The 14,350-nt window shown below is 38.2% G+C and overlaps 3 protein-coding genes across 3 annotated transcripts; 1 reads left to right on the top strand and 2 right to left on the bottom strand.

Moving 5' to 3' along the window:
• Nucleotides 1-844: 844 nt before the first annotated feature.
• Nucleotides 845-3,150, top strand: LOC129924431 (dermatopontin-like). The gene is made up of 2 exons (XM_056018757.1): nt 845-1,160; nt 2,819-3,150. Exons 1-2 carry the CDS (start codon nt 947-949, stop codon nt 3,109-3,111), a joined length of 507 nt encoding a protein of 168 aa, XP_055874732.1. The 5' UTR covers nt 845-946; the 3' UTR covers nt 3,112-3,150.
• A 2,562-nt stretch (nt 3,151-5,712) lies between these two features.
• On the bottom strand, nt 5,713-6,738 carry LOC106079061 (uncharacterized). The gene has a single exon (XM_013240179.2). The coding sequence runs from the start codon at nt 6,736-6,738 to the stop codon at nt 5,713-5,715; it is 1,026 nt and encodes a 341-aa protein (XP_013095633.2).
• A 148-nt stretch (nt 6,739-6,886) lies between these two features.
• On the bottom strand, nt 6,887-10,420 carry LOC106068588 (uncharacterized). Its single transcript, XM_056022151.1, has 2 exons — nt 9,824-10,420; nt 6,887-6,916 (listed from the first exon to the last, which is right to left on the bottom strand). The coding sequence occupies exons 1-2, from the start codon at nt 10,418-10,420 to the stop codon at nt 6,887-6,889; spliced, it is 627 nt and encodes a 208-aa protein (XP_055878126.1).
• Between the last annotated feature and the right edge of the window lie 3,930 nt (nt 10,421-14,350).

The raw sequence follows: 14,350 nt of genomic DNA, 5'->3' as shown, positions 1-14,350 counted from the left end.
GATTTCACTAAACTGTTGCCGACTCTGATTTCACTAAACTGTTGCCACCTCTGATTTCACTAAACTGTTGCCACCACTGATTTTACTAAACTGTTGCCGACTCTCTTTTCACTAGACTGTTGCCACCTCTGATTTCACTAAACTGTTGCCGACTCTCTTTTCACTAAACTGTTGCCGACTCTGATTTCACTAAACTGTTGCCGACTCTGATTTCACTAAACTGACGCCACCTCTGGTTTCACTAAACTGTTGCCGACTCTGATTTCACTAAACTGTTGCCGACTCTGATTTCACTACACTGTTGCCGACTCTGATTTCACTCAACTGTTGCCGACTCTGATTTCACTAAACTGACGCCACCTCTGGTTTCACTAAACTGTTGCCGACTCTGATTTCACTAAACTGTCGCCGACTCTGATTTCACTACACTGTTGACGACTCTGATTTCACTAAACTTTTGCCACCTCTGGTTTCACTAAACTGACGCCACCTCTGATTTCACTAAACTGTTGCCGACTCTGATTTCACTATACTGTTGCCAACTCTGATTTCACTAAACTGTTGCCGACTCTGATTTCACTAAACTGTTGCCGACTCTGATTTCATTACACTGTTGCCGACTCTGGTTTCACTAAACTGTTGCCGACTCTGATTTCACTAAACTGTTGCCGACTCTGATTTCACTACACTGTTGCCGACTCTGATTTCACTCAACTGTTGCCGACTCTGATTTCACTAAACTGACGCCACCTCTGGTTTCAGAAAAAAAAAGGTGCCACTTCTAATTTTATAAAACTGTTGCCACCTACGACTTTGACAAAACAATAGCCAGCTCTGATTTCACTATAATGTCTAGCTCTATAAAAATCAGTCCCAAACAAGTTGGAGTAATCAATTCTAGAGAGAAAATTTGAGCCCTGCTGTTGTTCTATTCATCACAGCAGCCATGACTCTGATATCGTGCATTATAGTAGCATTTAGTGGGCTTTTGGTTACAGAGGCAGACTACGTCAACAATTACGACCAGCCTTTTGATTTCCAATGTCCTGCTGCTCAAATCCTCAGCTACATATCAAGTGTCCATCACAACGGAGCCGAAGACAGACGATGGGAGTTTCTCTGCCGGACCGTTGGCAAGACGGACACTTGTAACTGGTCAGGTATATCATATATACAATTTACGTTTCTTGTCTATCTTGTTTATATCTACATTGACCATAAGAGCAATATACACAATGCGCACGTTATACGTTTAGAAATAGTTTATATGTTTATCATGTTATGCAAAAAACTTAATATAAACATCATTCATTTCGATACAATTATTACTTGTGACTTTGGTCTATAGTCGTTCATTCCATTCGTTTAGCAGCTTCGGTACTGGTATAAGTATGGGTTACTTACACTTATACACGGATGGAACATCGTAGATGATTAACGCAGTGTAGAATATGCCTTACACAATCTTCAGCCACTAGCTCTGGTGTATTTCTGTTACCGGCTTTTATAAGCGTTATAAAGTTTAATAATACTGGAAATGTGTAAATTTTCTTGTCAGTAAACACATATTATATATATATATATATATATATATATATATATATATATATATATATATATATATATATATATATATATAATGGGCGTAGCCAGAAGGGGGTGTTCTTGGGGGTGTGTGTAATTTTGTGACTGATTTTTTGCTTTGATTTTCTTTATTTTAGGTGAGATTTTAATATTAAACCATCACTTGCCCCAGCGCAGTCAATGTGTGTGTGTGTGGGGGGGGGGGAAATGAGTTTGAAATCCCTTTCCAGGGGGGGGGTTTAACCCCCCCCCCCTCCAGGCTTTAAGTTTAAACCACATCCAGAGGGTTTTGAGTTTAAAACCCCCGTCCACCGGGGTTTCAAGCTAAAAACCACCTCTTCAATATAAAAAAAAGCAAAGTTTAAAACCCCTCCAGATGGTTTTGAGTTTAAAATCCCCCTACAGATAGTTTTGAGGTTGAAAAAAACCCTCTTCAATATTATTCTTAAGCAAACTACATTCACCTAATTCTATGAGCGTAGCTAAGGGGATTTTGAGTTTGTTTAAAAAGAACTCGAGAGATTTTTTAGTTTAAAACCCCCCAACAGATGGTTTTGACGATAAAACTAAATCTAAAGCAAACTACAGTCACCAAATTCCAAGAGCGTATCCAAGAGAGGTTACACATTTCTACCAGTCGCTGGGCTCCATTAATAAAGTGCAGTGAATAGCATGGAAGTCATTTGCCAAAATTGAAAAAAAGACTTAATGTGGTTTAAGAAAGAGGCTGAGACGGCTTTTAGGAGTCAGTTATAGAGATCGGGTCTCAATCAAGGAAACTCCGAACTGGGAGCCGACAACTTAGTGAGGTTGTGATTGAGCGTCGTATGAGGTTTGTGGAACACGTTCTTGGTCAAAATGAATTACGCATACCAAGAGTTGCGACATGGAGGCCATTACGAGGAAAGCGGAATCATAGTATACCTTGGCGCCACGCTTTCATGGAGGACCGCTGAGCAGTGAACACCAGGTGGGAAGAGCCTTCAGACATTGCCAGCGACAGATTTTTGCGGAGACAGCTTTCCGCCCAATGTGCCGAACGGCGCGGTAGGATCTAAGCCTAAGTAGGTAAGATTAGCAGATTAACGAAAAAAATCCTGGCTACGCCCATGATATATATATATATACATATGTATATAAATAGGGAATGGTATTATTTGTTTTTCTATGTATAGGAACGTGACAGAGCGTGTAATAAGATTTTAAAAAAATCATAATTGTTTCGTTTAATCAGATCACGTCAACGCTTTTGAAGAAATGGTTGCCTTTTCCTGTCCTGATGAGACCGTCATGACCGGAGTATCTAGTTACCATGACAACCGCCCGGAAGACAGACGGTTCAAATTTCAATGTTGCAGGGTGGTGGAGAAACAAACCAGCGGCTGCTTCATGACCAACTTCGTCAACGACTATGACGAGAAACTTACCCTCGATGTCCCTGAAGGCCACGCTGTGAAAGGTGCATTTAGTTGTTATCACAATGGCGCGCATGACAGAAGATGGAAATTTGAAATCTGTAAACTGTAGAGTTTAGATGCTAGAAATAATATAATATATGTAACTTAATCGGCGTCCTTTTATTCTTGAAATTATGTTTGCAGTAAAATATGTTCTTATCTTATCTTATCTTATATAATACAGACGTTACTTCAAAAAAAGAAGATGATTGCGTCCTACGCGTCATGCATTTAGTCATGCATATTAACCAATGACTTAAATTCTGCCAATTCACTGGTTTTCCTGGCTAGCTCAGGCAACCCATTCCATGCTCTAATAGCACTAGGGAAGAAGGAGTATTTGTACAAATTTGTCCTAGCATATGGGACAAAGGATATGCTTTTATCTTTGTGTCTTGCAGAGTATTTTATTAAATTTTGTTTTTGTATTTGACGATTATGGTTTAGTGTTTTATGTATAATTGCTACTTTACTTTTGAGTCTTCCGTCCTGAAGGTTTTCTAAATTGAGTGATTTTACTAAAGGTGTTACTCTAGTCCAGTGATGCCCAACCTAATTCGACCTGCGGGCCATTTTAATTTCCAAAACTCGTTTCGCGGGCCACATGACCGAAAAGTTACAAAAACTAAATGCAATCGTTCTGTATTATTTTACCAGCACACCTACATTCGTGTGATATTTGACGTTTATATTTTTTTTACGCGACAAAAAAAAAAATCATTTCTTTACTTAAAAATGTTTTACATGTTTCGGATGTTCCTTCAGAGTTGAAGATAATTACTTCCTAGTCCAAACCTCCCGCAGGACGACGGGGGATGGGAGCGGGCAGGGTTTGAACCCGGGACCATCGATAAATCTGAACGACAGTCCAGCGTGCAAACCGCACGACCAGGCAGCCATCCATCCAATGTTAGCAATGGTGTAGATGTCTTTAAAATCGACTCATTTTCTTGTCCCTTTTTGGTGAATATTCCCATCGACCCTCCAATGTCTAGTTGTAGTTAATCAATCTTTTATTCGTGGTTGAAAACGAGGATGCCGCCATATTTATTTTATAATGCTGATATATATGTCGAATTGTCGATGTTGTATTTTTTAACAGCCACACTTTCTTTATAAAACAAAGATGTTGGCTTATCATCATGTTCCACAAAAAACCGTAAAGATGCGCCCACTGGTTCTGGTAGATTCTTCTTTCCCTGTTTATAGACATTAAAACATTAAAGGTCTTGGTATCAATTAATCAGAGAAAATATGAAAGCCCTACAGTAGTAAAGATACATTTTTCAATTATATTTTTTTGGAGGGGGGAATTTTCTCCACGTTGTGTCGACGTTTCGGCGGGTCGGATAGAACCGTCGCAGGCCGGATCTGGCCCGCGGGCCGTATTTCGGGCATCACTGCTCTAGTCAAATGTGAATATTCGTTTGTTATGAATCTCACTGCTCTAGTCTGTTCCAGTTTCTTAATGTTTTCTTGAGTTGAGGGGTCCCAAACGGAGGATGCATATTCTATTATTGGCCTAACCACCATGTGTTTTAACTATTAAAAGACATGTTGTTCTTATTTCATAAAGTTATTAGATCACAAGATTAGATTGGTTCTTAAGACCAGTGGACTTCAGGTCCACAACATGGGACTCTGGCATTCATGTCCTGGGTCCATGTCCATCCTTCCGTTTTTTTTTGTTTCTGCTATTAATGAGTGAAGTAGTTTGAAAGGAAAACAAAATTGTGTTAAGGTGTAGATTGTCCAGATGGTGATCTCAGGTTTTTTAGATTTTAGATTAGTTTTTTTTCCCTCTCAAAGAAATTTCGGTCTCTGAAAAGGAATTTAGTAGGCCAATTCTGTTTTAACTTGTCATGTGACTATAGAGGGCGATCCTCGATGCAAGTGTACGGTCACAAATTTTAATCACCCGATCCAACTTCTGGTGTGTTCACCACATGCGATCATTGACATTTCTGCTTGCCCTAAACCCAACACATTTAGCCATGTCTGTGAATACTGAAGGATTAGTTTCCTTTGTTGGTATCAAAGAAAATATTTAAATTACCAGTAATTAAAACTCATTGGTAACTTTAAAAAAAAATTTGGGTTAATGTCTTGTCTACGCCAATGAATAATTGTTTCAACTTGATCCGAGAATGGGTGTGGGAGAAATAACGTGTACAAACTTTTTACTATACAGACAGACAGAGTAGATATAAGCTTGGTAAACAATTGAAGAGAGAATGTTTATTGAGATAAAATGTCCGACAGACAAAATTAAGTTTACAAATTGAATGTAGCGAAGCTAATAAATAGCCCTGTTTTTTCAAGATATTCTGGCATCCTTCCGAAATTGGTAGACTTTATAACAGGGGTTCTCAACCTGTGGGTCGCGACCCCCTTCGGGGTCGATTGACCATTTGCCAGGGGTCGCTTAAGACCATCGAAAATATGGATTGCTATTGTCTACTATTCTATTGCTGTATGTGTGTGTCGGGTTGTGGGGTCGCGGCAGAGTGGGAGGTTGTAAAAAGGGGTCGCCGAGCTTAAAAGGTTGAGAACAGCTGCTTTATAAAATGTAAAATAACAACATTAAGAATCTAGGATTTACAACTATCCATAGTGATTGTCAACCAATCGGCTACCAAGTACTTCAAGTACTAGTCTATGTGATTTATATTTATATAAAGGTCGTTACTCGCAGCAACTGTTTTAAATCTTCTTTATATTTGGTGCTCATACTGTAGTAGATAAATATGTTGACGCTGGCGTTGACTGTACCCAGCACAAAGACCACAGTCCAGACGCCATGAAACAGTGAAGCTAGTGGGCCAGTAACGTTGAACTCTGGGCATGAAGCCGAGACGACGGACAGCATGACAGCCGGAGTGTAACAAACGACCATGACGGCAGCCACAAGGATCACCATTTTGACAGTCTTACGATCTTTAGTCTTGAACGTCTCGCGCTGTCTGTCGTCGCTCGTGCTTTCCAACCGCCATTGTGTCTTTTGATTCAGCTTCACCACAAGTACAGCAGTGAAGACGACAACACACAAGAGACCGGCACTCATTAGAACAGCGTGAAGGGTGAAAGCCATTCCTTCATTCTCAGCGCTGTTACTTCTAACCTTCAACGCTATTAACGTCTTGTTTTGGGTTGCAGCAAATGTCCAGCTGTAGTTACCCGACATACATTCATGAACAAATCCGAACACATTAAAAACGTCTATGGTGATTAAGACCGCAACACTTTTAAAAGGGGGGACAATTTTCCTGACTTTCAGAGGGACCATAATGCAGAGGCATCGCTCGGCGGTGATAAACACTGCGGTAAACATGGTGATTCTATTGGCGCATCGTATGGACCAACTTGCTGTACGATACGATAGCTCCACCAATACAAATGACACATCTAGCGACTGGATTATGTGGGATGAACATAGATTCATCCAATTCACCGCCACGATTCGGAAAACATCCGTAATGGCCAAAGCGAAGAAGCTGATATTAATCGATGAGTTTAACCCTTGCCTGGCAAAGACACAGATGTTGATGATATTAGACACCAGACCAAAACTGCCTGTGATAGTACACAGGATTATTCTGTGTAGGAAAAGACTACTTTGCATTCGACCGGCTGTCACCAGAGTGTGTGAAACAATGATTTCGTCAATGATAAGATCACTCTGATATTTCTCTTCCATGTCTTCTATGTCACTGACATAAAATGATTCAGAAATGGAAGAAATGTGTTGAACCAATAACGTATCGACCAAGTCTGGTCGTTATTCTTTGAAAGTGTCACTTGGGGGACGTTCTTATAGAGATCCCTGGGATAATGACAGTCGATATTTAACCGAGTTTCTTTTCAAACTTCAGTGACTGTTAAATACATTAAAGAAAAGATTTAATTGAAGGGTAAGATGAAGTTTCTCTGCCACTTAAAATAAAACCTTTTTTCAACAAGCGATCAGTTCAAAGGTAGAGTCTCAGACGTTCAAATTTAAGATACAAACAATGACGATCTTTAATTTATGATTCGAAATTGCCGGTGTTTTAGTCAGATGAACAGATCATGTCTTTCTAAACATATACCTGTTGTTGAAGTGGGTAAGCTAAATACCAGAATTCCGTGGCTCAATAGGAGGCGGTAAATGATTAGTCTATCTTTGTAGATACAAAATGATCATTTCAGTTTCTTTACAAACAAACGAAACAATCCACAATAATAAATTCAAAGACAATGCCAACTTTAATTTGACAGTTTATGAAGTTTTTAACAACGATATTAGCGATTCAGCTCAATTTCATTGACAAGACTGACCTAGTTTAAGAATTTAATAATAGACAATCAATGTCTTTTGACTGATCAACAATGAATGAGTCTATTTAGCAAGACTTTGCTACACTGCATAAAAGGAAGCTAATTTCTTAGGGGGAAAAAATTCTTTGTTTTAACTATATCAATCACTTTTTGGTCCAGATTTTTTTCTATTGTATTAGTCTAATATTTTGTTAAGATTGAGCCTTATTCTGTTTTTTTTAAAATGATTTTCAAAATTGTTTAGTTTTTCTCACACTCGGGGTTCTGTTATTTGTGTTTTAACAATTCTTTCTTTCATGTCTGCTGTTGCTCTCTCAGAGGCTGTTTACTGTAATCATTCTAATCACATACTTTTTGACTGGACGTTTTTATGACAAATCCATGCCTTGATATTCTAGTGTAGCGTTACAATCTTATTTATTACGTGTGTCATATTATCAAAACGATATACCGTAAACATGCTAAAAAATTTTTCATTTCTTGCATGTGTTTTTTTAATATCATACTTTGTTTTCTTTGAATAGATCAGACAGCCTAGATTGCTAATAAAATATAGTTCTTAGAAATCAACAATCAGAAACTACCTGGTAGAGCTTAAACATTTTCTAGGATCTTTACATATCTTGATCGATGCATTTCTGTGAACTATACATGTTTGGCCACTATGCATGTCTAAGCACTAAACACATCTGGGCATTGAAGTTATATGGGCAATATATCTGGGCACTGAACTTACCTGAGCAATGTGCATATTGGGACACTATAACTATGTGGACACTAAACATATCTAAGCCATATGCATATTGGGGCACTAGTCATATTTGTCCACTGGATACATTTTTCTGCGATGAAAATACAGGGGAACTATATTTGAGCACTGAACATATCTGGATAATATCCATTATTAGGACACTCATAATAATATCTGAGGATTACATATATATGTACACTATAATCTATAGTCACTGAAAAGATATGGGCACTCCACATAACGGGGGCACTTACCATATCTGACTAGCAACTACACATATATGTACACTGTAATCTCTAGTCACTGAAAAGATATGGGCACTCCACATAACGGGGGCACTTATCATATCTTGACTAGCCACTACACATAGATGTGCACAACTCATCTCTGGTCATTGTTAATATCTGGGCGCTATGCATAACAAAGGCACTAAACGTATCTGGGACTCTGAACATATATGTGTACACTATATAAATACACACACACATATATATATATACATACACACACACACACACACACACACACACACACACACACACACATATATATATATATATATATATATATATATATATATATATATATATATATATATATATATATATATATATATATATATATATATATATATCATGAGCACTACCCCTATCTCCTGTCTGAACACTTAGACTTTCTGGGTAACAGTGTAAATAATTAAAACAAAATAAACCAACATATAATTGAACAAGAGTGACTATTGTAAGAATCTATGATCTTTATTAATTTTTGTCTCGTATTCTTATTATTATTGTTACTGTCATATTATTTTGTCGTAACTATGATTGACTAATACTCATCTTCTGGTGTCTCCAATGATATGAAATTCAATTATTCGATGTGTTGTAGCTTGACTTTGATGGAGTAGTACTATTTTGTTCATGCATACTTCTATTGTTACTAGGTAGCTCTTAGTTTTCGTAAACATGTAACTATAGTAATGACTAAGCAAGGGCTCTAGTGGGAAGCGAGGTCGAGAGGCTAAGTGTGCTTGAACTTGGCTTGGCTACTTAGAAGGGGACTAAAGGCAGCACGGAAACCCCCCTCCCCTTCCCCCCCCCCCCACACTGGTCCACAAAAGAGATTGGACCAAAAGCGCTCTGAGCTATAAGGATGAAAGTAGCGCTGTATAAAAGCTATAATAATAATGGTCATTCATTGTTTTAGTTGTTTTTTAATGCTAAAATGAAACCAAACCGTTGAACACTTGAAGATCTATAATCGAATGATTGATATCCAGAACTAAGTAACCCAGTGCCGTAGTGAGATTAGTTGACGTTCTATCATTTTAAGAAGTTTCTAAATCTACCCCAACTTTTTAAATTATAGTTGCCAGATAGGTGTTGGGGAAAATACATACTGTAAGCTGTTGCAATGGTCACATTAAGAGGAAAGCTGGCTTACTACTGATGCATCGAAGAAATGTTTTTATCAAAGAAACTCACATGTAGTGGTATTTGTACTGTTATAAAGCTCTTGATTATGTTGAACGGGAAAGGCAAGATAAAAATGTCTGCCTATATTTAGAACTCATTTTGTAATAAACAAAGAAATTAATACTAGGCTGAGAAACTCCAACAATGAAGTCAAATGACCAGGCGACGTGAAAGAGATTGGATTGCCTCCCGTAAGCGCTGAAGTCCTTGACAAATGTTTGCACCAAGGATAGGGTTACCATGGGAACGTCAACTAGCGCCATGAACAAAGCCAGCACAGCTATGAGGACTGACGACTTCCGGTCTCGCAACGTTAAGGCTTCCGCGTGATTCTCACTTCTGGTGTGCCTCTTTCTCCAGCTCGTTTGCCTCTTCAACTGTGTCACAAGCAGAACGCTGAAAAGGCTAACACTGAAAAGCCCTGATACTACCAGGATGGCGTGAATTAAAAATGAAAGGCCTTTCAGATCCAGGAATTCGCTCCTGAAAGCCAGCCCCAGCATCGTTCTGTTCAGAGCAGGGTAGAAGTTCCAGTCGTAGTAAACGTAGGCGTACTCCGGGACTACGTATGCAACACAGACGACGTAGATGCTTACGATGACCGCCACGGTTCTTCTCGGGGTGATGATTTTCTTGATCTTCAGGGGCAGCACCGTGCAGAGGTACCTCTCCAAAGTCACGTAAGCTGTGATGAACATGGAGATGTTGTTGGCGCAACCCGCAGGCCAGCCCGCACTCAGATATAACAGCTCGTTAAACATCACAGGGACGTTAAGCTGATCAGTGGAAGGGTTCCAGCACACAGCCATCCACTCTGTGAATAAGATTCGGCCCATGTCGGAAATAGCTAGGGAGAAGAGACTTATGTTAATAGAGTTCTTAAGACCTTGCACCGCAAAAACGCACAAATTGGCAACATTCACGACTAGAGAGAATAAACCCAGGGCCGTGCAAATGACCACATGATTTGCAAAAACAAATTTTTCTTTGTCACTGGTAGATATCAATTCATCTTCTAAGCTATTTATACCAGTACCTATGTTAGGTACAATGCTCTGTGTGGATATTACCAAATGAACAGGATATGTATCATTCATAGTGACAAGGAGACGCGGTGGCTGAGCGGTAAAGCTTGGCTTCCGAACGGGAGTCCAGGGTTCGAATCCTGGTGAAGGCTGGGATTTTTTATTTCGGGATCTTCGTGCGCCTACGAGTCCACCCTGACATTAATTGGGGAAAAGTGAAAGTCGTTGTGCTGGCCACTTGACACCCTCGTTAACCGTAGGCTACAGAAACAGATGACCCTATAGACCACAAGGTCTGAATAGGGAACTTTGACAAGGTAAATTAATGGTATAAACTAGTTCAATAACGATCAAGAAGACAAAGCTAAGCTGAAATATATTTTCGTACTTTTTGACAGTAACACTATGTCCATATATTGTTCAAACTCTTGTATGGGCGAATGCTGAGTTTAAATGAACACATAAAGTAGCTGATCTTTATGTAGATTTGTCAAAGCGTAATAACTTGCTAATCCTTTGGCTATTATTGTTTGTACCTATGTGAAAATATTTATATGCATATGCTAACATTGCCTCGCACAGAATAGGAACACTCTAAAAGAAGTCTCGCCTATTAGATTAACTAAAGGCAGTAGATCTAGACAATTAAACACATATTCTTAACGTCGGCATTCAACTTATTAATAGCATTAAAATTATCTCTAAATGTCATCGTGATAATTGACATTTGTGTGTTGGATTATATATTTTTTCTTCGTTAAACACAAGATTGAAGTTGTTTTTATGTTATAGCTGGATGTACCGTTATATCGTTATATCCGTCACGCTCATTGATTTGTGCATGTCCCTTAAATGGGAGGTAATTAGATTGAAAGTGTTTGCAATAAGGACATACTGCATTTAAAGAGATAATAACTCAGAATTATAATAATGGTATAGTAATACAAGGCTTAAAGGTCATAACTGTAGAATGAGGCCTGTTTATTGGAGATAATTAATGGTGATAAAGTAAAGGTCTTTTATAATTATATGCATAGGACTTAGGACTATTTAATCATCATCATTATTCGGAGATAACATGTGGATACGATACTGCCTACAGCAGAGCGAGCCCGCGGCACACTTTTAATGAAGAATAACTGATGGCTCCAATGATTAATCTTAGTACTAGCGAATACACATATTCTTAGCCCTTTGGACATAAAGCATGTTAACTTGTAAACACAATTTACTCTGAATTAAAAAAAAAAAACTTGCGTTATGGCGGCACATTTCCTGCTGACAGACGTCTGCTTCACACAGCTGAAGATGCTTGGGATTTCTGGAGCATTATGTCGACAGTGTCTTTGGTTTTTTTGGACATTCAACATTTGGCAGAGCGTCTACGTCTGTCATTATGTTCTGTCGTTTTATTGGGAAGATATTTGAAACTGTTAATTTTCTGCTTCAAATACTTCAAGTCATCATGATTATTTGACAAAAGGACGAATTTCTTAACTCTTTCTCTCCTAACCGACGATACAAACGTTGATTCCATCAGAATGTGGTCAATAATTACGGAGAGAAAGAGTTAAATGTGCATTTTAAATTAACGTAAACATAATAAATAACCTTTTTTTTGAACATAAATTGTGATTTGAACAAAAATAAATAAGCTTTGGATTGAGGACGGACTTAATTCTTAGTGCCTACATGTTCTACTTGCCAATAAGAGTTATATTTGAGATAAGCTTGTTTATTTATGTATGTATCCCTTTTATTTTTTATTTTAATAAATCATTTGCTAAGTTGTTGGTGAAAGCTAGAAACATGTGAGACCAGTGGCATAGCTAGGGATTTGGGGACCGGGGGGGGGGGCGGTCGGGCTTGACCTCTTTAGGAGCCCTTGCATTTTGACATCATGACTTGAGATAATGGCCGCTAAATGGCGTAATATTTAATGTTTAATTTTGGAGGAATCCTCAAGTGGGGGCCCGGAGTCGGATTTTCAAATTTGGATCACCCACCCTAGTTTCGCAACTGAGTGAGACTGTCTAAAATATGTCAACTAAGAATGAAAACAAGTTATAATATTTCACTTAAAGTGCTCATAAAGAGGATAGTTAAATTTCTCGTCTATATAACATGCTTTTATGATATGTCTTTATTTCTTTATGGGCCTATTTCGTAAATCTTATATATGAATGAAAAAAATTTTGAACTGTTATTTTTTTTTTCCAAATGTATTTGATTTTTTTTGAATGTATATTGTAGCATTGCAAGATATAAACAGATCACATGTTGTTTATCCCTAATGAGAAGCGTGGTCGAGAGGCTAAGTATGTTTCAGCTTGGCTTGGTATGAAGAGGGCTTGAGGTTCGACACCCGGCTCGAGCAGAGATGTGTTTACTGAGCGCCTAAAGGCAGCACGGAAAACCTTCTCACTCATTTCTCTGACTAATCGAGTGTTTGGTTTATTGATTCATGTTTTGTTATGTACAATAAAAATTTTTTAAGTATCATCTTGATCGGAGAATGCGCGAGGGACAAATAGCGTTAACAATTATTTAAGCGGACTAAACCCAACAAATTCAGCTATATCTATGTGAACACTGAAGTATTAGTTTCCCTTGTTTTTATGAAACAAAATAATGAATTACAAGTAATTAATTGTCTTATTGGTTACATTTTTTTTTATTGATTTATGTCTTGTCTATGTCAATGAATAATTGTGCGAAGTTTCAACTTGAACCAAGAATGGGTGTAGGAGAAATAGCGGGAACACGCTTTCTACCGGACAGACAGACAGACAGATTGAGTTGATATAAGCTTCGTAAAAAAGAATGATTTATACCTATCAACAGAAAATACAAGATCCACTTGAAGCTGCATAAACTACGATCAATCAATATCTTTGTTTCTGGAAATACATATTGTAATAACTGAAGTGAGGCAACTCAACGAGGACATAGACGTTTATTTACACTGAGACATGACAAACACAAAGGGCATCTGCCTTGAGCACAGCATCTCCATATTGGCTCTCTCATTGGGCGGAAATCGTTAGTCTCCTCATGTCAACATCCTGTTCTAGTTTGGTTACTAGAAGTGCGCATCTCTGCACTAGCCTGGATGATGGTGCGCATGGCAAAGTCATAACAATATATTTTTTAATCATTTTTTTCTTTTGGTTGTAGCGCAAATTAATTATTGTTAAATCCTTTTAATATGGCGTCTTTGACTTGGCTTATTTTGTCAATTTATTTCCAAATCTCCATCAATTTGCCTCTTTTCAGTTACGTTCATATTACTTTATATGCGATCTATGGGGCAGATAAAGTAAAGGTCATATGTTTCTTTGGCCCACGGTTAACGAGGGTGTCATGTTGCCACCACAACGATCAACCGCCTTTACTTTTCCCCAACTAATGTCAGGCATCCATTACAACTAAAAGGCGCCCTTTGACATTGCTTAATTTCCATCAATCTTCTCACGACCTTCACACCAGTCTTCACCAGGATTCGAACTCGTGACACTTGGTTCGGAAGCCAGGCGATTTACCACTCAGCCAACCCGCCTCCATAGAACTTAGAGAAAATTCAAACAAACTTTTTTTAAACAGCAAAAAAACAACAACAACAAACAAACAAAAACAACAACAACATAAATTTGATTGATTAGCAACCTGTAGCCTACTCAGTTTACAGCTTCAATAAAGATCTATGTAGAAATACTAATGAGCTACTAATACCTCATCTCC

This window comes from Biomphalaria glabrata, chromosome 2 (genome assembly GCF_947242115.1).
Source record: "Biomphalaria glabrata chromosome 2, xgBioGlab47.1, whole genome shotgun sequence".
In the NCBI taxonomy this organism is placed as follows: Eukaryota; Metazoa; Mollusca; class Gastropoda; family Planorbidae; genus Biomphalaria; species Biomphalaria glabrata.
Note: the sequence above shows the minus strand (reverse complement) of the source record. Positions and strands in the feature narration are given on the sequence as shown.

What these genes read in the sequence shown, in the direction of transcription:
- LOC106068588 (XM_056022151.1), bottom strand. Translation starts at nt 10,420, where the DNA reads ATGGGCCGAATCTTATTCACAGAGTGGATGGCTGTGTGCTGGAACCCT. An exon ending in CGCTAGTTGACGTTCCCATG is followed by an intron (nt 6,917 to 9,823) that starts GTAACCCTATCC and finishes TGTATTTAACAG; the next exon opens with TCACTGAAGTTTGAAAAGAA.
- LOC129924431 (XM_056018757.1), top strand. Translation starts at nt 947, where the DNA reads ATGACTCTGATATCGTGCATTATAGTAGCATTTAGTGGGCTTTTGGTT. An exon ending in GGACACTTGTAACTGGTCAG is followed by an intron (nt 1,161 to 2,818) that starts GTATATCATATA and finishes TCGTTTAATCAG; the next exon opens with ATCACGTCAACGCTTTTGAA.
- LOC106079061 (XM_013240179.2), bottom strand. Translation starts at nt 6,738, where the DNA reads ATGGAAGAGAAATATCAGAGTGATCTTATCATTGACGAAATCATTGTT.